Raw genomic sequence first — 27,285 nt, 5'->3', positions numbered from 1 at the left:
TTGTGCTGTGGCGCTGGGCTGGCAGCCATCTTGTGCTGTGGCGCTGGACTGGCGGCCATCTTGGGCCATGACTCTGGACGATAATACTAGATAAACTGCTGTTTCTGTCAATGCACCAGTGAAATACCACTCAAATATATAAATAAATCCATGTAAGATTTTAAATGGTCACATTATGGTGCTTTAATTAGGCGTATGTTTTTAAACATTTAAGTATTACATTTTTAACACTTAAATGTTTCATAAGACTAGGCTACATGTGATATTTAAATCAGAAATCAAAGGATGCTTTGTGTTTATATATATATAAGTTATGTCGATTTCCTGAACCTGTTCTACACATATACAGACGTCCAAGAAAATCCTCGACGGTCAAATTTTGAACCTCATATCTACCTTCAAGTGACGTCGTAGTTTGACGTCCAGATACGAACCGGATTTGCACGTCAAGTAGACTTCACGCCCGTTTCACACATACCCCGTCTGCGGTGCGTATGCGTTGCGTATTTTTTTACGCACCCATGTTAACGGTTTCCAGCGTTCACACTGCACACGGTTGCGGTCCGTCATTGCGTTCCAGGAGCAGTGCGTCTGCAGCAGTGCAGCGATCGTTTGCGTACCGAGTCTATTTTTGCTGTGCTGCATGCGCTGAATTAAAGCGATGGCGCATTGTTCGCGGTAAAAATGAACATGGATTGACACGGAAATGCAGTCATTTCACAATAAATGTATACTAATTAAAGCCTACTGTGTTTCACATGCAACACATGGTTTTTGTCTAGATTTAAAACAAGAAAAAGAGCAGCTTTAGAGAAACAAGGCAACATTATATATGCACTTTTTTAAATGTTTGTGATAGCCTAACAAGAAAAGTAAGCTAATGTTGTGTTTAAATGTGTTGAAGCTTGTTTCAGCAACTTATAAAAACCTAGCAGTCAAATGCATGAGTAATATGTTGTTTATATTTGAATTTAAATGTCTATGAAAGATTATTACTGTACTGTGATGAAAGAGTATCACAATGCTGAAAAAGTTTTTTTTTTTTTTTTTTTTTTTTAAACATAATTTGGTATCAAAATAATGGACACATGTTGTATTTTGTGGCTTAAACAGCTGCGGATCAGTACGGACTGCAAACGCTTCCTGTGTGAAAGCACAATGAGTGCTGCTTCAGCACCACATACGTAACGCACACGGACTGCATACGCACTAAATATATTTTTACTTGTATTATCAATATATATAAAGATCTCAACCTGTAATAAACTGAGTTCGTCCTCTGATAAGATCATGTAGTAAACATGTCCCACTCTTCAGCACACGAGCGCTTTACACACGAGACTGTTTGGGAACACGAATGTTTATGGCTTATCTATGCACTGACATTAATAATTTCGAGTACGCACACACACACACACACACACACACACACGTCTTTCATGTCCCGCCCACTTCTTCAAAGTTATCTAGACTACGCCACTGAGAAAGACCCATTTCTGAACGCTGTGAACCAAAGATTTCTGTCTTATTTATCGGTGAGTCCAGAATGTTCTTCTCATGCTATGATGCTGTCATATTAGTAACTATATTATATGTGTGTGGTGTGTTTGCTATTTAAGTCGAGTTGAATGTGAGGTTTTACTAATGAATGTCTAACGTTTATCATGAAATGTATTTATGAATCCATGATTAACATCGAAGTCAATATAGTAGAGTAAATGAAGTTATAGAGAGAGATTTCGCTCTTCATCTTCTTTTACTCGTTAGATTGGGCGGATGTTTGTAAATCTAATGTGTCTTTCTGCTATTTTTAACTGTACAGAAACAGCTCGTTTTGTTTCTTAATATTGCAAACTGTTGTTTCTTATATTAATAACACGTGTTGTCTCAGTGACACTTGTTGGCAGCACAAACAGTTCTCTCTACAGCGGACATAAGTCTTGCTCAATCTTTTGTTTTTCTCAAACAATGTTCCTCACAGGAAAGTTGTGTCATGACACGCAAAAATGAGTTGGGAAAGACATTTGATGGAGAAATAACGGCAATATCGAAATGCTCGGGAGTTGGTGTTGATATAGAGTTAGAGACGGTGAATGTGGTTAACAGTTGAGTCGCATATGACACGTGAAATAAATCACCATCGTGTATGAAATCAGAGAGGCTTGATTAAGTGCTGGAAATAACGGATGATGTTACGAAACTATTACAGTTAAACTACTGCATCCAGATGTTTTGTGCACTCCTTTAAAATATCTAACATCATATAACGTTTACTTTAAGCCTAAATATAAAAAGAAATGTTTTTTTTTATTTAACAAACATATTTTCGTATTCAAATAGATTATTTCTTTAATAACTCAACAGCACTGAAGAAACATATTGTAAGCATATTCATTTAAAACAAATACAACTACCTCTGACGGTAGTGACACTAATCTGACGGTGGTGACAGTGGCCTCATAACATACAATTTCAAAATGTATACAACACAAGTCAATGGCTTCCTGTTTAACAACTTTATTTAACCATTTTGTCCAAAAAATAACAATCCTAAACACTGTGATAAACATGTTTCAAGGAATATAAGGTACAATTAAGCAATATCTAAAAGTACCACATCCCCATATCATCAATTATAAAAACAATAAGTAAAAAAAATTTAAATCATAGTAAAAAATAGTCATTACCAGTAGGAATAATGATGCATTACTGACATCATCTTAAACGGTCATCTAGTGCCCCCTACTCATAAAATAATACATTATATTCTTCTGAAAACTGGACTGTTAACTGTGTATTGGACATAAAGAACAGATAACAATTGTAACAGCACTGTTATAACAAACACTCAATAAAAAACATAAGTTCAAATAGCAATAGGCTATCATTAATAAAAGTACCCCTTAATAATCATCATAAGTACAAAAAGAAATCATTACCAGTAGCAAAAGGATAGAATTCATCACTGACCTCAAATTTAACTGTCATGTAGTGCCCCGACTCATAAAATAATATAATCAAATTATTCTGTAAACTAGACTATAAACTGAAATAAGATAATTAACTACAGTACAGACCAAAAGTTTGGACACACCTTCTCATTCAAAGAGTTTTCTTTATTTTCATGACTATGAAAATTGTAGAGTCACACTGAAGGCATCAAGGGCTATTTGAGCAAGAAGGAGAGTGATGACCTGGCCTCCACAGTCACCGGACCTGAACCCAATCCAGATGGTTTAGGGGTGAGCTGGACCACAGACAGAAGGCAAAAGGGCCAACAAGTGCTAAGCATCTCTCGGGGAACTCCTTCCAGACTGTTGGAAGACCATTTCTGGTGACTACCTCTTGAAGCTCATCAAGAGAAGCCAAGAGTGTGCAAAGCAGTAATCAAAGCAAAAGGTGGCTACTTTGAAGAACCTACAATATGACATATTTTCAGTTGTTTCACACTTTTTTGTTATGTATATAATTCCATACATAATTTCACATGTGTTAATTCATAGTTTTGATGCCTTCAGTGTGAATCTACAATTTTCATAGTCATGAAAATAAAGAAAACTCTTTGAATGAGAGGGTGTGTCCAAATGGTATGAAGCACATATCCTTTCCACCTCCTTTTATATAGAATGGTGTGTTAGGCCCATGAAGGTGGAAAAACTCCACTTCCACATCTTGATGATGAGCGTCCACAGTGACAGCTTTTGCTAACCACCAGTTCTGGTTATAAATGACTGCAAGCCAATCTCCGCAATGAACTACATCAGCAGATAGATCTGTCACTGTCCCATCAGGACCACTGTTAACTAATAGAGTCACTAATAATAGGGTAACTAATTCCGCTGAATGTCCAAAAGCATATGAAACACTGGCTACCCTGCATTTTTTAAAAGTGTTAACATATTTACTCCATGAACATGGAAAACAGCAATAACAGCATTTACCAGTTTTCTGCAGTGTTGTGTTTTTTTTCTCAGCTTTGATGATCTGTTACACTGCAAGTCTCTTAGCCCAAATTTTTGCTTGTTCTCATTTCATCTCTGTTATCACGAAACCCATGACATAACAAAAACACAGCTCTGATCACGGCGTCCTTGCTTCACCGGTTGTTGATGTTTGTAAATGCAGTGAATAAAGACGTTATCGGCTGCTTCAGAGTTCCTGCTGCCGGTGCGAATGCAACCAGGGAAACTGGTTCTCCAGGAACCACCCTGCTGGCTAGTTCCTACATGATGCGAAATCCTCTAAAGTTAATGTTTTTGAATGGCTGAGTCAAAGACAGATCTTTATCCAATTGAAGTGCAAACCATTTATAGTAGAAAACCCAGCAACATCACAGAGCTGAAGTGGTTTTGTAGGAATAGGCTAAAACTCCTACAAGTCATTGTGCAGGACTGATCAGCAGTTACAAGAAACATGACCTGCAGTTATTGATGCAAAAAGGGGTCACACCAGATACTGAAACCAAAGATCCACATACTTTTGCACCGCACAGATATGTAACACTGGATCATTCGTTCCCAATAAATAAATGACAAAAACATTTGTTTCATCTTATTTGTTTTTATTAGATTCTCTCTGTCTACTTTGAGGACTTGTGTGAAAATCTGATGATGTTTTGGGTCATATGCAGAAATATAGAAAACTCTAATGGGTTCACTAACTTTTAAGCAGCTCTGTGTGTGTGTGTATATATATATATATATATATATATATATATATATATATATATTGTCACGGGAGGAGCACAAGACAGACACAGTGGGCGTGGCGTCAGGCCTCGGAGAGGCTTTTATTAACAGAAATCATAAAACAAAGGGAATAAAAGTGGCCAAAGGGGGAAAGTGTCCAAAATAACAGGGAATCTGGTGTCCTCGTCGTGCTGCGGGATTTGTGTAGGTCGGGCAGTGTTCATCAAGGAAGGGTCCAGGTAAGGGGCGGAGTCCGGCGGCCGCACGCGCTCCCCTCCTTGGTCCGGGGCGCGAGGGGCGGCGGCTTCCTCTAGCGGCCACATCTCTCTCGTCGGCCGCGGCGCTGGTAGGGGATGGACGGCCCGGCATCCTGGCCCGTCGGCCGTGTATACGGGTGCGGTTCCCATCCGGATCGCGGGTCCGGCAGCTCACGTCTTGGTGGCGCGGGAGTCCCTCAACGCACCCTTCCTGGACCCACGAGGACACCAGTGTGCATGCACGGGGAAGAGACCGGTCTCCTGAGGAGAGGCGCGTTGGGCTTTTAAACAGCGGCGGTAATGAGGCTCCACTTCCTTCAGGTGTGCCCCATCACACGCCGCCAGCCCTGACTCGTCCAGCGCCCCTCCTCTCACACACCCACTCCAGTCGGGAGCCTGGTGAAGGGCGGCGATTTAGGACGGGGTGCCGGTGACAATCAGGGAGGAGGCAGCTGACTCGTCACATTCCCCCTCCCAAGCGACATCCCCGTCCCCAGGGCGCCACCCACACGGGAGTGCTACCATCCTCAACCAGGCTCCAAACGGTCGGAGTGGGCGGGGCTTCCTCTCCGGGCGGTCCTCCCTCTCGCAGCGCACCAGAACAGGGACAGAGAAACCGGGTTTTAGTGACAGCCTCAACCAACCACAGGGTAAAATGACAATGGAAAAGTCACTTACCCCTTGTGTGGCTGGGAGGCTGTCCCCAGTTTTCCTCCGTCCCAGTCTGGGTTCTCACGAACGTTTGCAAGCGAGAGGGGGTGACGTCACCAGACGTTTCCCAACTGCGCTGTCTAGGCTCCGCCTGCCCGCATTCTCCACCAGTGTCACGGGAGGAGCACAAGACAGACACAGTGGGCGTGGCGTCAGGCCTCGGAGAGGCTTTTATTAACAGAAATCATAAAACAAAGGGAATAAAAGTGGCCAAAGGGGGAAAGTGTCCAAAATAACAGGGAATCTGGTGTCCTCGTCGTGCTGCGGGATTTGTGTAGGTCGGGCAGTGTTCATCAAGGAAGGGTCCAGGTAAGGGGCGGAGTCCGGCGGCCGCACGCGCTCCCCTCCTTGGTCCGGGGCGCGAGGGGCGGCGGCTTCCTCTAGCGGCCACATCTCTCTCGTCGGCCGCGGCGCTGGTAGGGGATGGACGGCCCGGCATCCTGGCCCGTCGGCCGTGTATACGGGTGCGGTTCCCATCCGGATCGCGGGTCCGGCAGCTCACGTCTTGGTGGCGCGGGAGTCCCTCAACGCACCCTTCCTGGACCCACGAGGACACCAGTGTGCATGCACGGGGAAGAGACCGGTCTCCTGAGGAGAGGCGCGTTGGGCTTTTAAACAGCGGCGGTAATGAGGCTCCACTTCCTTCAGGTGTGCCCCATCACACGCCGCCAGCCCTGACTCGTCCAGCGCCCCTCCTCTCACACACCCACTCCAGTCGGGAGCCTGGTGAAGGGCGGCGATTTAGGACGGGGTGCCGGTGACAATCAGGGAGGAGGCAGCTGACTCGTCACAATATATATATAATATGTGTGTGTGTTATTCATGAATATATCTTATAAGTGTCTTCGGAAAGAACATCTGCTGAATGCCTTACAGTAAATGATGTAGATTAAATTAAACATGAGCTGTTGAGCTGTTTTATAAAACTATTGTTTATGATTTACTATGATTTTGAACAGGTCAGTTTTAGAAAACAGGATGTCTCACACTGTCATACCCATGAACTCTTCAACACTCGTCATTCAGCTGCAACCAGCACCTGAGACGACGGACACAAATGCTCCTGGACCTGTTTATGCACAAAAGATGACGGTAGCTTCACCTCTTCAAGGACTTCAGGCATTTCTGAAAGCGCAACCGAAGGCCCTTGGGGTGAGAAATCTCTAATAAAATCAAATATATGACCCTGGACCACAAACCAGTCTTAAGTTTAAGGGTATATATGTAGCAATAGCCAAATATACTTTGTATGGGTCAAAATTATCATTTTTTCCTTTACGACAAAAACCATTAGGATATTAAGTAAAGATCATGTTCCATAAATATATTTTGTATAGTTTCTTTCATAAATATATGAAAACTTCATTATTGATTAATAATATACATTGCAAAGAACTACAAATATACTTTTTTTTTTGCACCCAGATTCCAGATTTTCAAATAGTTGTATCTCAGCCAAATATTGTCTGATCATAACAAACAAAAAAGCTTATTTATTTAGCTTTCAGGTGATGTATAAATCTTATTTTTGAAGTTAAGACTGGTTTTGTGGTCCACGGTCCAATATATACAGTATTGTTCAAAATAATAGCAGTACAATGTGGCTAACCAGAATAATCAAGGTTTTTCGTATATTTTTTTATTGCTACGTGGCAAACAAGTTACCAGTAGGTTCAGTAGATTCTCAGAAAACAAACAAGACCCAGCATTCATGATATGCACGCTCTTAAGGCTGTGCAATTGGGCAATTAGTTGAATTAGTTGAAAGGGGTGTGTTCAAAAAAATAGCAGTGTGGCATTCAATCACTGAGGTCATCAATTTTGTGTAGAAACAGGTGTAAATCAGGTGGCCCCTATTTAAGGATGAAGCCAACACTTGTTGAACATGCATTTGAAAGCTGAGGAAAATGGGTCGTTCAAGACATTGTTCAGAAGAACAGCGTACTTTGATTAAAAAGTTGATTAGAGAGGGGGAAACCTATAAAGAGGTGCAAAAAATGATAGGCTGTTCAGCTAAAATGATCTCCAATGCCTTAAAATGGAGAGCAAAACCAGAGAGACGTGGAAAAAAACGGAAGACAACCATCAAAATGGATAGAAGAATAACCAGAATGGCAAAGGCTCAGCCAATGATCACCTCCAGGATGATCAAAGACAGTCTGGAGTTACCTGTAAGTACTGTGACAGTTAGAAGACGTCTGTGTGAAGCTAATCTATTTTCAAGAATCCCCCGCAAAGTCCCTCTGTTAAAAAAAAGGCATGTGCAGAAGAGGTTACAATTTGCCAAAGAACACATCAACTGGCCTAAAGAGAAATGGAGGAACATTTTGTGGACTGATGAGAGTAAAATTGTTCTTTTTGGGTCCAAGGGCCACAGGCAGTTTGTGAGACGACCCCCAAACTCTGAATTCAAGCCACAGTACACAGTGAAGACAGTGAAGCATGGAGGTGCAAGCATCATGATATGGGCATGTTTCTCCTACTATGGTGTTGGGCCTATTTATCGCATACCAGGGATCATGGATCAGTTTGCATATGTTAAAATACTTGAAGAGGTCATGTTGCCCTATGCTGAAGAGGACATGCCCCTGAAATGGTTGTTTCAACAAGACAATGACCCAAAACACACTAGTAAACGGGCAAAGTCTTGGTTCCAAACCAACAAAATTAATGTTATGGAGTGGCCAGCCCAATCTCCAGACCTTAATCCAATTGAGAACTTGTGGGGTGATATCAAAAATGCTGTTTCTGAAGCAAAACCAAGAAATGTGAATGAATTGTGGAATGTTGTTAAAGAATCATGGAGTGGAATAACAGCTGAGAGGTGCCACAAGTTGGTTGACTCCATGCCACACAGATGTCAAGCAGTTTTAAAAAACTGTGGTCATACAACTAAATATTAGTTTAGTGATTCACAGGATTGCTAAATCCCAGAAAAAAAAAATGTTTGTACAAAATAGTTTTGAGTTTGTACAGTCAAAGGTAGACACTGCTATTTTTTTGAACACACCCCTTTCAACTAATTGCCCAATTGCACAGCCTTAAGAGCGTGCATATCATGAATGCTGGGTCTCATTTGTTTTCTGAGAATCTACTGAACCTACTGGTAACTTGTTTGCCACGTAGCAATAAAAAATATACTAAAAACCTTGATTATTCTGGTTAGTCACATTGTACTGCTATTATTTTGAACAATACTGTACATATTTTTCTATTTGTGTATATCACTGTGAGGTAAGCAAATAAATATATGAATAAATTCTAAAAGAGGAGCAGTGCAGACATTAACAATTTATACACAATATTTATTGAAGAATGTGACTTAATGTCTTGGTGGCAGTGCAGGAAACAAACCAGTATAAGATCAGGTTTATTATTTCAGGGTAAAATAGTAAAGATTACAGTGTGTCAGTCACAGAGAAGAATGTTGTAGGAGCGGCAAACGATCAAAAAATGGGAAGTAATCCAATCTTGCATATCCGCAAATACAAGGACATTCTTTTGCGCGAATAAATCGCGCTATTCGGGTGTAGTTGGACGCTTGAACATTTTGAGTTAATTCGTGTGAATTTAACTTTACAACAGACGCAAATTCATGGAGGAGCTTCAGCCAAGCAGCATTGTGATTTCATCCACCATTTTTATTCGGATAATTTTCAAAATATTACTGTTATCGTATCATGAAATGTAGTTTTAAAAGTATTTCAGGCGAGAATATAGTTGTTTTAAACTCAAATATGGTTTATTTATAAAGACAGCTCCATGCGATCAGCGGGAGCTCAGTGATCAAATAACCGCCTAGGGCACTCTCAACTCGGCTAGTCCTTCTGATATTTGCCACTGGCTATGATGTCTCTTTAGTGGTTAAAAATAAAATATAATTTGTTTGGGGTAAATCTAATCTTTGGTCTTTATTCATTTAATCTATTAATATGTTTTATATATATATATATATATATATATATATATATATATATATATTAGTGGTGGGCCGTTATCGGCGTTAACGTGCTGTGTTAACGTGAGACTCTTATCGGGCGATAAAAAAAATATCGCCGTTAATCTATTCTCAAAGTTGGGTTGGGAGCTGGGTCTATACTAAGCAAGCTATGATGACTTTCACCTTGATATTTTATATAACCGACTCGCTGAGGACAGCCTAAAAAGATGCTCAGGACAGTTGACATTGTCATGAAAGCTGATCTTTTTCACGTGTTGTTAAGCCGTACCGCTTGTCGATTTAAACATTAAAGCATCCAAACTCAAGACACGGAAAAGCTGAACAGAGTAGCGCGTGCCGTTAGGTGCGCACGAGAGAGAGGCGCGTATCACGGACAGCGACACTGAACCGAGCTCTCTTCTGCGAAGTTTTCCTCAAAGTCCCTCCTTCACCCGAACGAACAAATGCAAATCGCAGTTTGAACAAACAAAAAGATGTGAAATCGCCCAATTCAGTACCGGGGTGTTCTGTTGTTCAGGGCTCACGCAGAGAAAGGCGTCTCAAAACACATGAACATCGAATTTGCTTATTTTTGCTTTTGTGCCGACAAATACATACAAAATATGTCAAAATATCCACCTTGGAAATTATGCTCGAAAAAACTGTCAGTTATTTCTTAAGTGAAAGTAAACCGTTGAGGAAAAAAATGGGATGTGTATTATATTGGATGCGTTCATGGTCTCTTAAAGTGACCGCACCTAATTTAGCTACTGGCTGCTGTAATGTTAATCCAAGAAAATGAAAATGAAAATCACTCACTGCTCTTGACTGAATTACTTTGTAGTTTTAACAGTCAAACCAAAAATTATTCAGACACCAGATATAATTTTTGATATATATAGCAAAACTGTAATAATGTGAGAAATGTTGAAGGTGTCTGAATAAATGTAGGTTTGATTGTATATTTCATTTTTACATTAAAGACTATCCTGTGCTATTTTACATTTAATTATTTGGTTTCTGTACCTTGACACCTACAAACTTGAAACACCTGAAACAGGCGTAAGGTTGTTTGCACCTTGTGCAACGTGGAATTAGTTTACAGCTTTTTCAAGCACTTTGTGATGCATTTTGGAAACAGGAGATGAGCCCCTTTTCTAATGCACCACCTAGCTTGATAAACCCCTTCTCAAAGACTTACTGTTTGTCAGTTTTATTCGGATAACATAAATATCCGGAATGCCTTCGGCAGAATTCGAATGAGCCATTTTAATCTAGATTAACCTAATCTTTAATTTCAAGATCACAGTGAGATTAATCTAGATTTAAAAAAATTAATCTATGGCCATATATATATGCAGGAATTAAATGGTTCTTGATTGGAAGAGGTAAGGGAGGCATGTGAAATTATATTTTGATTTACACCCTTTATACATTTTAAATAATCTTTTCAACCTCTCTTGTAAATATTGCTATCTTTTTTCATACTTAACTCTTGTAAATCTTTCATCATTTTCAATATTTATTTTGTTCAAATTTATATTGTTATAGTTTACTTGTTTTCACAAGATAAATGGAGCTAGCCTCCAAAAGGAATCTGTCTCGTTGCTGCATTCTCATTACACTATACCACAACACTGGTCTAATCACAAATAACTATTTTTACTATACTATGGTGAGTGTATTTGCAATAGGCTATAGATAGAATGCATGTACAAATGTTTGCCATAATTATTGTAACTATTGTATTGTCTTAATATATAAATAATATTTTTATTTAAGAAATACAAATTATGGTTTACTATGTTGAGCATAAAATAACACCAAAATCTTTGGTCATTGTATACAACATATATTTATGCAAAATAAATAAAATCAAATGGAAAAAAATAGATATATAAACTATATACAAAGAACATTTACAACTATTTACATGCAGGGATAAAAAGGATCTTGCTTGGAAGAGGGAAAAGTGAGGGCCAAAGTGAAGGAGAGGAGAAAAAAGATAAAGTCTGGTTCATTCCCTGCAGAGATTGCTGCCTCTTTAAAAACTAATCTTGAGGCTCCAATTGTTCCAGATTAAGTAGAACTGTGCTGCTTTCATAAATTAATTTATGTATTTGAAATTCGACAAATTCTTTCATCCTCTGCGAGCCATCACAGCTCCCTACGCCTTCTCTGAGGGACCAGACTCGAGGAAGAGCTCATCCTCTGAGCCATCGCAGCTCCCTACGCCTTCTCTGAGGGACCAGACTCGAGGAAGAGCTCATCCTCTGAGCCATCGCAGCTCCCTACGCCTTCTCTGAGGGACCAGACTCGAGAGGAAGAGCTCATCCTCTGAGCCATCGCAGCTCCCTACGCCTTCTCTGAGCGATCAGAGGAAGAGGAAGAGCTCATCCTCTGAGCCATCGCAGCTCCCTACTCCTTCTCTGAGGGACCAGACTCGAGAGGAAGAGCTCATCCTCTGAGCCATCGCAGCTCCCTACGCCTTCTCTGAGGGACCAGACTCGAGAGGAAGAGCTCATCCTCTGAGCCATCGCAGCTTCCTATGCCTTCTCTGAGGGACCAGACTCGAGAGGAAGAGCTCATCCTCTGAGCCATCGCAGCTCCCTACTCCTTCTCTGAGGGACCAGACTCGAGAGGAAGAGCTCATCCTCTGAGCCATCGCAGCTCCCTACGCCTTCTCTGAGGGACCAGACTCGAGGAAGAGCTCATCCTCTGAGCCATCGCAGCTCCCTACGCCTTCTCTGAGCGATCAGAGGAAGAGGAAGAGCTCATCCTCTGAGCCATTGCAGCTCCCTACGCCTTCTCTGAGGGACCAGACTCGAGGAAGAGCTCATCCTCTGAGCCATCGCAGCTTCCTATGCCTTCTCTGAGGGACCAGACTCGAGGAAGAGCTCATCCTCTGAGCCATCACAGCTCCCTACGCCTTCTCTGAGGGACCAGACTCGAGGAAGAGCTCATCCTCTGAGCCATCGCAGCTTCCTATGCCTTCTCTGAGGGACCAGACTCGAGAGGAAGAGCTCATCCTCTGAGCCATCGCAGCTTCCTATGCCTTCTCTGAGGGACCAGACTCGAGGAAGAGCTCATCCTCTGAGCCATCGCAGCTTCCTATGCCTTCTCTGAGGGACCAGACTCGAGAGGAAGAGCTCATCCTCTGAGCCATCGCAGCTTCCTATGCCTTCTCTGAGGGACCAGACTCGAGGAAGAGCTCATCCTCTGAGCCATCACAGCTCCCTACGCCTTCTCTGAGGGACCAGACTCGAGAGGAAGAGCTCATCCTCTGAGCCATCACAGCTCCCTACGCCTTCTCTGAGGGACCAGACTCGAGGAAGAGCTCATCCTCTGAGCCATCGCAGCTCCCTACGCCTTCTCTGAGGGACCAGACTCGAGGAAGAGCTCATCCTCTGAGCCATCGCAGCTCCCTACGCCTTCTCTGAGGGACCAGACTCGAGGAAGAGCTCATCCTCTGAGCCATCGCAGCTCCCTACGCCTTCTCTGAGGGACCAGACTAAAGAGGAAGAGCTCATCCTCTGAGCCATCGCAGCTCCCTACGCCTTCTCTGAGGGACCAGACTCGAGGAAGAGCTCATCCTCTGAGCCATCGCAGCTCCCTACGCCTTCTCTGAGGGACCAGACTAAAGAGGAAGAGCTCATCCTCTGAGCCATCGCAGCTCCCTACGCCTTCTCTGAGGGACCAGACTAAAGAGGAAGAGCTCATCCTCTGAGCCATCGCAGCTCCCTACGCCTTCTCTGAGGGACCAGACTAAAGAGGAAGAGCTCATCCTCTGAGCCATCGCAGCTCCCTACGCCTTCTCTGAGGGACCAGACTAAAGAGGAAGAGCTCATCCTCTGAGCCATCGCAGCTCCCTACGCCTTCTCTGAGGGACCAGACTAAAGAGGAAGAGCTCATCCTCTGAGCCATCGCAGCTCCCTACGCCTTCTCTGAGGGACCAGACTAAAGAGGAAGAGCTCATCCTCTGAGCCATCACAGCTCCCTACGCCTTCTCTGAGCGATCAGAGGAAGAGGAAGAGCTCAGGCAGGGGTTGCTGAAGCAGCGGCAGGTTCTGGCAGAAGGGGACCCAGGCTCACTGCCATCAAAAGAACCAGTTGGCTCTGTTATGACATAATTAAATATAAATATTATTATATACATAAATATTAATATTAATACACATATTGCACATTACACCAGACAGAGAGAAATTTAGACTTTTCATCATAAAAAAACTACATATATGCCCCGTTGTGTTGCTTCTCCTCATCCCCCCTTGCCATATTCCCACTGATCTCCCGTGGGGAAATGAAGGGGTTGAGGAAAGACTTCCATTTTTTCCCTGACCCTGCTGCTGACCCACTCCTCTGTCTCCTTTCTCCTCTCTTTTAAATGTGTCCCTCAGACTCTTCCACTTCTTTCTGCACACTTCCTCTGAATAAACACATCAACTCAATACGTATATATAGCTCAAATTGAGTAAAGAGCATTTATTACAACTTACCAGATTGTCTGACCTCCTCACTCACTTTCCTCCAAGCAAGATCCTTTTCGTCTCTGTTTCTATAGAAGTTTGAAGAAGTATCATACAGCTCCGGGTATCCACATACAGCGATTATAAATTTGTCCTCCATTGTTGTTTCGGATTTTCCCTCCACTCGCTAGCAAGTTCACATTTTTCATCTCGCACGTCGAGACGCTCAATTCGTGCCGCAGGTTGTCTATTCCCATCTTTGCATTGACAACATTGAAATCTTTTGCGCCAGACGCTCTATTCGCGTCTGGTGTGAACGCACCAAAACCATGATAATTCCACGCCTGCAAAATATATTTTTGGGGATAGTTTTCAAGTACAATCCATAACTCCATAACTATAGCTGCCATATTTATGTATTTTATATTGTTCCATTTTATGAAAGACTCTCATGTTACTCACACTTCTTTTTGTCCCTCACAGACGGTCGAGATAATGATCGGTGTGATGACTTTCCTGTTAGGCATTGTGGCTACAGTTTCCGGATTTTCTATCTTTGTCTATACTGGTGTTACTTACTGGGGATCTCTCATCGTAAGAAACTCCTATACAATTAAGTTTTCTGTCTTTTATAATACAAGCTACATATGCCAGCACAAGCTTTAATTTTGTCCCTTCTCTCTCTTCTCAGTACATTGCTGCAGGCTCACTCTGCATTGCTGCAGAAAACAAAATTAAGTCTCCCCCCAATTTGTGTTTGGTAAGTACACAACCCTTATCATTTTTGGGGTCTAAGCTCCAGCTGGAAGTACAGAAATAGGGTTCTGTTGTGTTTGTAAAAAAATTTCTAGACTGGTTTATACTGATTTATTTTTCTCATCTTGTTTCTGCTCTAAAAGTTTATGGGCATCAATGACCATAATTCATAATTTGATCTGAATGTAGCTCCCACACTTAATGACCCCAAACTTGTCAGGAAGGTCCCAAACATTTGTATCTATTCAGACGCACAAACACATAACATGAGGTGGCGAAATAATACAGTCTGTTTTTTGGATTAATTTCTAGAAACTATTTCCTTGAATTCTTAAACTTTATTTACAAATACATGGGAACACACACGTAGCACACGGGGATTGACAGTTAAGACTAGACACCAGACTCAGGAAAACACAGGGAAATTAATCAGGGAGAACAGAAAGTAATTAATGAAAGTCCATGGAAACTAAAAAGGGAACACCTGAAATCAAAGAAAACAAATCACAGGAGGGAACATTGAACACTTGGGAGAGTAAAACAAACACCAAAACAGTCCATGGGCATTAAAGTATATCTCTGATGTATTTATTTTCTGTCTAAATTTTAATATCTGCCATTTTGAATTTTCTGGGGGAAACTGCTGGCAATAAGTTTCACTAATTTTAATTAAATCATTAAGATGATAGAAGTAAAAAAATAAAAGAGCTGGCAACCATTTTTTCACAAATTGATCTTTATGTCCTGAACGCTACACCCAAACTTAATGAAACAATATTTATAACAATATACATTATATATATAAACTGGTATTTACACAGAATATTTTGAGAATTTATGCCAAATTGCATTATACTTGCATATGTAGGAGGCACTTTTAACTCCTCAACACTGTAACTGTAGGATCGATAAATTTGAAAATGAATATGAATCTTCATCATATGAAAATAATAATATGAAAACAAGCCCGCTATCAGCCAATCAAATTTCTGCAACTAATAATGTCAAAAGGAGAATTTTCATATACTTTTCTATGTACATTAACATTAACAATAACAATTTTTACAAATCTTGCTAATTTATTAATCTGCTTTGTGTTTTTTTTCTGCCTATAGGTGAATGCTTCACTGGGAATGAACGTTTGCAGTACGATATCTGCAGGCATTTCCATTGTTGCAATTTCACTAGATTTTGTTATATTTCACCGATACGGGGCAAATTATGAGGTATGTCGTCAACTTTTATATTCACAATTAACATCAAATTGTGTCAAAGTGGAAATTGTATTTAATATTTACCGTAAGATCACTGTGTGGTCAGTACACAAGCCTTAATCAGCAATCCTCTGTTCACTGTTTTTATCTGGCATTTCAGAAGTAGTTTATAGATCATTTATAATACAAGAAGTCATTTACATTATACGTTAATTGTAAACTCAGTCCAGTTTGACGTATTAGGGCCAGATTTACTAACAGCCTGTGCCAGTGCAAACTTCTGTCAGCTATTTCTAAACACACAGTGAGATACGAACAATATAAAAGACAGTTACTTCTGCGGCTAAAGTTACTGCATGCATGCATTTTTAAGAGTTTACCTTTCAGGCACAGCATTATTTAAATGAATCATGCAAAATTATTTACTAAGGTTTGTGCTGTCATGCCAATTTGCATTCTTTAGTAAATCTAGCTCTAAAATTGTAATACTACTATATAAGCTTCATGTATGGTAGATTCTGGACTAGGGATGCATCGATCTGATACTCAGGATAGGTATTGGCTCCAATACATGAACACCACAATTGTTTCACGATGCCAATCTCTCGTCTAGGACAGGCCAAAATCATGCAGTGTGTCTGGCTTTAGCGTTAAAAATATATATATTTTTTAAATAAAAGTTTTGGCCACCCCACTCTAGGGATGCAATGATCTGATACTCGGGATCGGTATCGGCTCCGATCCTGGCATTTTCTGAGGATCAGTTATCGGACAGACGAGACTGATCCAAAAATTATATTGTGCGTATACTATTCTGTGTTAATGTTGAGCCCCACGAAAGGCACAAAATCATGATAAAGCACTCAATCAAATCAAATCAAACTGTGTCGCATTCAGTTACTACAGTCAAAACCATGAAACTCTTCAAGAGCACACAGTAACTGAGGTTTAAAACTGTTCAAAGAAAAGGCTTATTAAACTAATGCACAGATTTAATAAACTACATATAAATATCTCTTCCCTTTATACTAGTGATGTTCGGGTCGTGAACAAATCATTTGATTTAATCAGTTCTTCTTAGTGAACCGGTTGAAGCAGTTCACCAATTAGGACTGAATCGTTTGAACTGGTTCGCGTCTCCAGTAAGCATAAATCCACAAATTGTTTACTGTTTTAACATGTATGACACTCCCTTGAAGTCGAAACTAACCAATATCCCGGAGTAATTTACTCAAACAGTACTCTGACTGAACTGTTGTGAAGAGAGAACTTAAGATGAACACGAGCAGCTTTTTATGCGGACTCGGAGGGCTGTGCAGCTGCACACTGTGACTCAGTGTTGTTTCAAGTTCATCATTCTAAGCACTGGATTTTTTTTCATTAATGTATTTTAAAACGATACAAAGAGCAATGTGTACATTTTACCAGATTTTAGACGCATTCACTTTTATTTTTAAATAAAATATTTAACTAGATTCTATACAATTATTATTCACCCATGAATTTTATATCTTTTGCTGCCGAATTATCAACTAACTTAGTAAGTAATAGTATTTTTGTTATAGATTATGGTTACATATTTTTTCATTTGTTAATTTTTATTAAAATTATGTGGTGTGTATGTAGTAGATTGTGATTAGCACAAGAGTAATGATCAGGTCAACAAAGAGAAGTGTAGAAATTCTAAACTGACACATCAGTGAGCAGTAACATACATGCACACACAGTTTGTTTGTTTAGTTATCAGGGCCTGAGCAGATCTACTTCTCCAAAGTGAATCGCATTTTTTGAGGGCCTATACATGCTCCAAAACTCACAAAACTTTGCACATGCATCAGAACTGGAGAAAATTTACATTTTGCCATTTCCATGCCTCATACTTTGCCAAATTACTCTTACACTTTTAATCGGATCATTATAAGACCTTTTTGACGTTAAATTGTGACTATTTTGAGTTTTCATCAAGGGGTGTGTCCATGGCGGCCAGACAAAGTTTCATGTTTCACAGTGAAAAAGCAAGTTGCTGTTTCAGGCAAGTAATGTCCGATCTGCCCCAAACATGTGATAGGTGTTCTGTCCTGAACAAACACACATGCCCAAATTCAGTTATAGTCATAGCTCCACCTGCTGGTAACAGGAAGTGGCATGGTTAACACTGTTTTTGGCTCCTAAGAACCTGTTAAAATGTATTAACAAGTGTTAAATACGCTGGCAACATGCTAGAAACATACTAAATTATGCTAGCAACACTTAGCTAAGTGCTAAAGCATGCTACAAATGGAGTGAAACAGGAAGTTGCTGTAAGTCAGGCTAGCAATGAGCGATCTGCCCCAAACTTCAGACATGTGACAAGAGTCCTGTTCTGAACACATCAACATACCCATATACGGTTATAGTCATAGCGCCACCTGCTGGCGACAGGAAGTGAGATGTTTAACACTGCTATGGATTCAGCAAGTGCTAAATACACTGGCAACATGCTAGAAACATACTTAACCCTTTCGAGTCGATTAACGCATATATGCGTTTTGAGTCATTTTCTCCTGATAACCCCGAAAAGAACTTAAATTACACTCTCAGTTTTAATCGTACAGATAAGAGCAATACATCAATCGAATCTGTAAAGGGTCTAGTTTTTTTTGGATACAGACATAATAACAAAAAACCTTTGTGCACTTATAAAATAAAGATAACAAACAAGGTGCGCTGTCTACAGTCTTTGTCTCCGCTGATCGTCATGTACAAACATTTCATTAAAATGAACTGTAACTCCGTGAATTCTCAACGAAGAGACATGAGAGAGATATCTATAGAAAGCCTGGACTGTCTACTTTTAAACTAAACAAGTGCTGCCGAAAACAAATATTCTGAGATAAAGTAATCCATATGAAAACAACGCAATGTCTATTTTTCATGTCTCCGTTCATTATATCTAATGTGACCACGCCCCCGCGCTAAACGCGCTATTCAGATTCAAACTGAAGCGCGCGGCTTGAATACGCCCACACAGAAGAAAAAGCAGCGAGACTGTTCTTCAAGTTTTTATTTTATTTTACTGTTTGCTTCGCGATGAGAGGACTAAGACATAATTCACCCCAAAAAGATGTGATGTGGTTGAGGATTTGAGAAATGGATTTCCTCAGAAAAAAGAATGAAGCACTTTATTCAGTAGAGATCATAAACATGAGTAAGTCTCTTTTTATTTATTTTTACTAGTTTTCACATAAAGTGTAAACATTTTACTAGTTAGACTTTTTCCAAATACTTTTTCCAAACTATAATTCCTGACTAAATGTATAATCAAGTGAAACATTATGAAGTTTCAATAACAATTTACAATACCATTCAAAAGCTTGATGTAAATAATATAAATGTGACAAATAGAGATAACTCTAACAAATGTAAAAACAATGCAGTTCTTTTGATTTATTCCCCCTAAAAAAACCTGAAAAATATTATCAGCTCTTTTCAACATTAATAATAATAATAATAATGATGATGGTAATAAATGGGGTTTATTTGGTAGAAAATAATATTGTTAAAAGGATTTCTGAAGGATTGTGTGACTGAAGGATGCCAAAAAATTAGTTTGAAAGTCAGCTTTGATTGTTCCTAATAAACTGTTTAACTGCTCCCCCAAGTGCATATTAAATTATGTTGTGGGATAATTAAATATATTCTTAATAAACTACAAACATAAAATTATATACTTTTATTTTGTTCTCACATTCTTTCTTGTAAGTCCTCCCTCAGAGTGGCACAGTTGAATGAGAGGCTCATTATGCAGCTCATTATGCAGGCCTTTGTCTTCTCAGGTGTAAATCACATTGATATTCATGATAGTTGACGCCTACTCGCATATGACTTTTACCAACACAAAGTGTTTTAGAAAATGTAAATCAATATATTGTTTTCTGTGAGTGAGTAAACAAGATGATTTTCACATCATTCAGAAAGAAAAATTCTAGGCTACAAGCTCCAGTTCTCAACTTTTCCAGCAACCAATTTTATGTATGTGTTTTATTGCCTTATTCAAGTGATTTAACATTTTTAGTTTTTCACTAACCATGCATAACATTTTTTTTTCTCAAAAATACAATCATGTACATGCATGCATTTCACATATTATTATAGCCCAGTTTGTGCTGATTACAGTGATATTAGACTTTACCCATTTAGATATTTATAAGAAACTGAAAAAAGCACAAATGTCAGGGCATGACAAAACTTCTCAAGGCCCCAAAAATACCCTTAGACTCCAGAGGGTTAAACATGTTAGCAGCACTTATGTAAGCATGCTATTAATACAGTGAATCAGGAAGTTACTGTAACTCTGGCATGCAGTGTCCAATCTGTCACACATTCAACATGTTTGATGTTTCAGTCCTGGCCTTAACATATCTTAATGCCAATATTTCCGTTATAATTGTATAAATGTGCCTTCATTGATTCATTAGTTGGGTCAATTCAGTGTGTTTGTCATAGCTTCAGTTATTTGAGTTCAGTTTTGTTCTGTTGATTTCTTTTATTAGGCCTAAACCAGTTTATTTTTAATTCCTTTGTGAATTGTGATTTTTTTCTAATTTGTTAAATGCTTCTTTGATTCATTAAATATATTTTTTTGAGAAACTTTTATTTTTTTCAATGCCCTATTATTTTGACTCCTGGGTCTCTGACACTCATAATTTTCAGTATCAGATCAGATGAGTTCTGAAAAATGGTATCATTGCATCCCTACTCTGGACTGCTGAACTTTGACTGTACAAGTGTGAGTAGTAATTATCATGGATTTTGTGTTAATGTTTCTCTCAGACTCTCTTCATGGGAATCAAAGGTGTATTAATGTTATTCGCCGCGTTCGAGTTTATCATCTCCATCTGTCTGTCAGCATTTGCCTGTAAAGCAAACACCTACGGTTATTCTACTCTGGTGAGTAATGAGCCAAACCAGGACTTTCCAAACTTTTTGTGTTGTATCAATATACAGGTGCATCTCAATAAATTAGAAAGCCGTGGAAAAGTTTATTTACTTCAGTAATTCAGCTCAAACTCATTTATTAAATTAATTGAAAGCACACAGACTGAAGTAGTTTAATTATTTGGCTCTTTTAATTTTTATGATTTTAGCTTACATTTAACACAAATCCAACAATTCACTATCTCAACAAATTAGAATACTTCATAAGACGAAAAAAAATCATTTTTAGTGAATTTTTAGCCTTCTGGAAAGTATGTTCATTTACTGTAAATGTACTCAATACTTGGTAGGGCCTCCTTTTGCTTTAATTTCTTCCTCAATTCGGAGTGGCTTGGAGGTGATCAATTTGTGGCACTGCTTAGGTGGTATGGAAGCCCAGGTTTCTTTGACAGTGGCCTTCAGCTCATCTACATTTTTTGGTCTCTTGTTTCTCATTTTCCTCTTGACAATAGCCCATAGATTCTATATGGGGTTCAGGTCTGGTGAGTTTGCTCGCCAGTCAAGCACACCAACACCATTGTCATTTAACCAACTTTTGGTTCTTTAGGCAGTGTGGGCAGGTGGCAAATCCTGCTGGAAAATGAAATCATCATCTTCGAAAAGTTGGTAAGCAGAAAGATGCATGAAGTGCTCCAAAATGTCTTGGTAAACAGGTGCAGTGTCTTTGGTTTTCAAAAAACACAATGGACCAACACCAGCAGATGACATTGCACCCCAAATCATTGCTTAACACTGAAGTTCAAGCAATGTGGGCTATGAGCTTCTCCACCATCCCTCCAGAGTCTAGGACCTTGGATTCCACATGAAACATAAAACTTGCTCTCATCTGAAAAGAGGACTTTGGACCACTAGACAACAGTCCAGTTCTTCTCCTTAGCCCAGGTAAGATGTCTCTGACCTTGTCTGTGGTTCAGGAAATCTCTTGACACTTTTGTGTGTGGTGGCTCTTGATGCCTTGACTCAGTCCATTCCTTGTGAAGTTCACTCAAATTCTTGAATTGATTTTGCTTGACAATCCTCATAAGGCTGCAGTTCTCTCGGTTAGTTGTGCATCTTTTTCTTCCACACTTTTTCCTTCCACTCAACTTTCTGTTAACATGCTTGGATACAGCACTCGGTTAATGGCCAGCTTCTTTGGCAATGAATGTTTATGGCTTACCCTCCTTTGTGAAGGGTGTCAATGATTGTCTTCTGGACAACTGTCAGATCAGCAGTGTTCCTCATGATTGTGTAGCCCAGTAAACCAAACTGAGAGACCATTTCGACCTTTGCAGGTGTTTCGAGTTGATTAGCTGATTGGCATGTCACCATATTCTAATTTGTTGAGATTTGAATTGGTGTTTTTTTTTTTTTTTAAATGTGAGCCAAAATCATTACAATTAAAAGAACCAAACACTTAAACTACTTCAGTCTGTGTGCATTGAATTAATTTAATACACACAAGTTTCACAATTTCAGTTGAATTACTGAAAAAAAGTAACTTTTCCATGACATTCTTAATTATTGAGATTCACCTGTACTTGAAATAATTGTGTAAGTAGTAAAACTTTAAATGCAAAAATGGGTTAACTGGGTCAGGGTTAAGTCTAAGACTTAAAGTTCATAAATGTTTTAAGTCCCCCCTCCCTTTGGTCCACTGCATGCTTTCCCCTTTATCTCACCGATACACACGTGTCTAATATGAGAGATCATAAATCCTCAGTAGTTGTGTGTAAGTAAATTAGGCTATCAAGGCTATTTTATTACTTTTCTTTAATACAGATGATGCTGGTTCATAATAAATCAGTCATGACAAAAAATTTTTGTATCTGATGTATTTTTCTATAAGCGATGATAAGGTAACTAATTAATACCGTAGCTTGTCACTTACTACAACGAACACTGCGATAAGCCTGTGGGTGAACTGATATAAGGCTAATATTGACCTACTGATGTGTTGGGTTTTGCTCAATATGATGTTAAGTGGTGGGCTTGCTCTGGTTGAATATCTAAATAGGAGATGTTCTCGGTCCCAGACTAAACCTAAAATACTATGTGAAGGATGCAAAATAATTCAGTAATTATAATATGACCGTGTGGAGAACTCATGAGCCAAACTCATATTTAAACACGGTCTCTACACTATCTGCACATATCTGTCCTCACAAGTACAATTTTGGCTGTATTATTTTTTTGTCCCATTGTTCTTAAGAAATTAAGTTTATTTTTAGATGAAATTTACACCCTTGCTCCCCGTTCTTTGTACATCACTAACTCTAACTAACTAAACCTGGTCAGGTAAACAGGATTAGATAAGCAGAACTGATACTTAAATCTGTCCCAGACACCACTACGTTATTAGTAGAGTGTCCTACTGATTCAGGAACAATAATTTAAAATAATAATAATAATTAAAAAAAATATTTAAAGATAATATAATAATGTTGTGTAGTCTTTAAAACTTTAGACAGACAGTTTTACTCTGAAAGACTTGTTCGTCATAAAACTATTGCTTCTAATAGTATTAGTCTTACACACATAATGTCTTTAACTATATAACTATACAGATAATGTATTGTATATGTAAGTCGTGCATTAATCTGAGTGATGATAGATATATTGTGGCTTGATGGAGCGCAGGAGATGCAGATAACATGATCTTGACCCTTAAGTAACTTTCATTAATGCTGTCACATAACAAATCTGATCAAATATAAAATCTGATCAAATATAAAATATAAAAAAAAAACAAGGAACCATTGGAATTGTCTGCATTCAAAGCTGGAGAAAAGCATTTCAAAGTATAAGACCAAGAGTCTGGTGATGTCTATGATTGCATGCAAGGGATCTGCAAATAAATATTAACTTTTAATCTTTTACATCTGCCTTAAATTCAGCTGTTACAATACATGTATGTGTCGAAAGACCTAATAATAATATGTGACATTCTGTAGTTTTGTATCATATTCATCTTTTATTTGCAAATGTCTTGACTCCACAGCAGAGAAAACTATTTTGTCTTTACTGTTCTAATGTTTGTGGAGGGCACTGTATATATATATATATATATATATATATATATATATATATATGTATATATATATATATATATATATATATATATATATATAATATATGTATGTGTGTGTATAAAAATTCTTTTTTTTTTTCTGCAGATACCTGTGACAAGCAGCTCTTCCATTAATCACCAGCCTGCAGACACTCCTCCACAATACAGTGAACCCAAACAAATATGAATACGTGGGGTGTTACCTGTTATGAGAGAAAATATATGGGAATGTATTAGAACAGTGGTTTCCAAACCTGTCCTGGAGGATCCCCTGCCCTGAACCTTTTGTATGTGTCCTTCATCTAATCAGTCCCTCCAGAATTTCGCTGAACTTTCTTCTGATTTTTTCAGCCTAAAATTTTGCTGCAGCTTTTCTTAAAATTTGTGTTTCTAAGATGTTTCCTATCAGATGTCAAATAGACATTTATTAGAACGCATGTAAAACTGCTTCTGAGACGTTTAATCAGAGTACACAGCAGATGATTCCCAAAGCTTTAGCAGACGTCTTACAGATGAAATAAATGTACTACATCTGATTAAATTAACTTTTATTACTGTAATATATAATGTCTAAATATAATTTAATGAATACAAATATATATATATTTTAGGAAGTGGAAATGGCCTATAAGTACTTTTCTGCAGCTATCTACTAGTGGTAATTTAATATCTTTTCTATTTTTAATTAATTGTTTGCTTTCCTACATCTTGAAACTTTTAGTTTTATACATGGGGGAACCATGAAGAATAAACATATATCTTCACATAAAAATTTGGTAATACTTAAAGCTTTGAAGTGCTGGGAAAAGTTGTGTGAAGCATTTAAAATCACTCGAAAACATTAGATAATTTCTGCCACAAGTTGTCCCTGTAGTTTACTGTTAAATCAATGGTGAACGGTGATGATCTGTGTTTATTGAACAATGTTTTTCCTGGTTTCCAGATCAGTGGCATTTGTTCTGATATCTGTAACTTTAACAGAATTCTGCGCTGAATTTGAATGCTTCTCACATGATTAGACAGAGATGTTGATTCTGTGGGGATTTCTACTGCTTTCTTCACTCTATCTCCCAGCGCTGTGTATATCAGTGTCACGTGATCAAGATCAGCCCGCGACTCCAGCTCGAGCAGATAAACGGTCTGCGCTGTGTAGGCCAAACTAGTAGCACAGATTCGTTCCAATTTTGGTTTGTTTATCCAATGTAACTCCTGTACATCAGTCATAATGAGAACTCAAGGCTGTTCATTCCATTTTTTAAAATGAAAAACAACCCTTCTTTGAATGAATGCACATTGCGATGTCGTCAAGGGACGCAATGAAATGTAAGTTTGCTTGATTTTGCAACAAATTCAGCAATCACGAAATCCTGGAGGGACTGTCTTAACAAACCTGATTCCACTCATCAGTTCAATAGTAGAGACTGCGAGAACTAAATTAGTTGTGTCTGATTAGGGAGACATACAAAGGTGCAGGTCCTCCAGGACAGGTTTGGGAACCACTGTATTAGAAAATATAATGCTGTTCAAATATAATATGAACACAAACTTTTCTCTCGCTTTATTGTTTGCATAGTTACACATTTCATATATGAAAATATTTGTGATGTATAGAAGAAAACTGTACTGAAAATATAAATAAAAGTTTTGGAATTTTAGACGATCAGATGTCTGGTTTAATTCATGGCATCATTATGTGTGTGCACATACACAGAGTATCATTTTATCACATATATATCTAGATATTGCAAAGAATGTTATTGAGTACATACCTTACAATGTATTAAGTAATCAACAATACATTTTTCAGTGTATTTTCAATATACATTAAACAATTTAATATATTGATTGTTGATTGATATGTAAGACAATATGTTTTCTTTGCGTAGGGGTCCTGCCACTGTGTGTGTGATGCTTTCGTGAGACACATTTGTTTTCCCAACGTCCTTTATCTCTAATTGTCTTGTTTTTTCCTATTAAAAAAAAGAGAACATGACAGCTAAGAAAGAAACCACTTGATCAGATAATAATTGCCGTATTTTGTAAGTCACATACAGTATAAGAATTATATTAGTTACTTTTTAAATGGATGGTAATCAAATTAGAGTTACATCTGAAAAGTATTTTAGATTACCAAAGTAACTACTTTGAATTGTAAGCATCCTAAGCTTTAGTTTTGCTCACGCATTTCATATCACTTGCAGAATATGAAAATTTGTAATAATTGTAATAAAATAAGAGGGATCATAAAAATTGCATGTAATGTTTATTTAGTACTATCCTGAATAAGCCATTTCACAAAACAGATGTTTACATAAACTCAATAGGACAAAATAAATTAATTTACAAAAACTGCCCCGCACAAAGTTTACATACCCTTGAATCTGAACACTGTGTACTAAAGGCCCTCAATGAATCAAGTATGTAGATCATTAATTTGGAAGCATTACCTATTCTCTAAAGTGCATGGCAGTATACCCCCACTTAAGTTCATTGCAAGTATTGCATCAGCCATCGCGTCGATTGCATTATGAGGAAATTGCCATAAGCTCCGGTCAGGTGTAGACTGTTATTGCTTGGTTTCTGCTAAATATCACCTGTTCTAATGATTCCTGAGCTGTTTTAGTTGGTGTGCATCAATGACGATATAACCACATCCATATATACCTGATTGCATATTGTGTCATTTGGAACTACAGACAGAAATCCCTGTATGCCATACCGTGCTGTCTGCTGATTCTGAATCCTATTATACTGTCTCCCTGAGTCATGACTGATATCCTGTAGTGAATGCAACATATTACCAGCTAATCACAAGTAACCCCCCTACCTTCTGAACATTGTGGTCCTTCTAGCCGGAAGTGATTTGCTACAGTGACAGTATAGTTGATGAGCATCAGAGAAAAACTGTTCCAGAATCTGTGCGGCCAGAACATCAGACACGTCACCCTGCCTACTTTGATGATTTTGAATTGGACTATAGAGGTTATCGGCCATGTAGTGAACATCTTTACCCTTTAAGCACAGCACGATATGAGCAAAGACGACTCCAGTGAGAGCAGAGGAGGTACACAACAGATTGCACATCGTACACCACCTAGAGACTCAAACCCATCATCAGAGTAAACATCATATCTATGCCTTTCAGATTCAAGAGCCCAGTCCCTCAGAGCTTCTCAGTATCAGACTGTTACTAAAAAGCTACCTGAAACTTTTACTTCCTTCCA

At 38.8% G+C, this 27,285-nt stretch overlaps 2 protein-coding genes across 3 annotated transcripts in view; one reads left to right on the top strand and one right to left on the bottom strand.

Annotated features, from left to right (window-relative positions):
- Nucleotides 1-27,285, bottom strand: part of LOC127956064 (membrane-spanning 4-domains subfamily A member 4A) — a 287,000-nt gene that overhangs the window by 141,655 nt on the left and 118,060 nt on the right. The gene's annotated exons all lie outside the window — the stretch shown is intronic.
- Nucleotides 1,425-25,721, top strand: LOC127956011 (membrane-spanning 4-domains subfamily A member 8). 2 transcript variants are annotated; one of them, XR_008153422.1, is made up of 9 exons: nt 1,425-1,535; nt 3,144-3,334; nt 6,616-6,808; nt 14,549-14,659; nt 14,757-14,825; nt 15,937-16,047; nt 20,848-20,964; nt 21,560-21,894; nt 24,168-25,721. XR_008153422.1 is itself a non-coding variant. In XM_052553759.1 (8 exons), exons 1-8 carry the CDS (start codon nt 1,440-1,442, stop codon nt 24,246-24,248), a joined length of 969 nt encoding a protein of 322 aa, XP_052409719.1. In that variant the 5' UTR covers nt 1,425-1,439; the 3' UTR covers nt 24,249-25,721. The 2 variants fall into 2 exon arrangements, 1 of the variants encoding a protein (XP_052409719.1); XM_052553759.1 differs by lacking the exon at nt 21,560-21,894.

The sequence above is a fragment of the Carassius gibelio genome, chromosome B4, assembly GCF_023724105.1.
Source record: "Carassius gibelio isolate Cgi1373 ecotype wild population from Czech Republic chromosome B4, carGib1.2-hapl.c, whole genome shotgun sequence".
In the NCBI taxonomy this organism is placed as follows: domain Eukaryota; kingdom Metazoa; phylum Chordata; class Actinopteri; order Cypriniformes; family Cyprinidae; genus Carassius; species Carassius gibelio.
The sequence above is the reverse complement of the archived record's forward strand: the minus strand, read 5'-3'. Positions and strand labels throughout refer to the sequence as shown.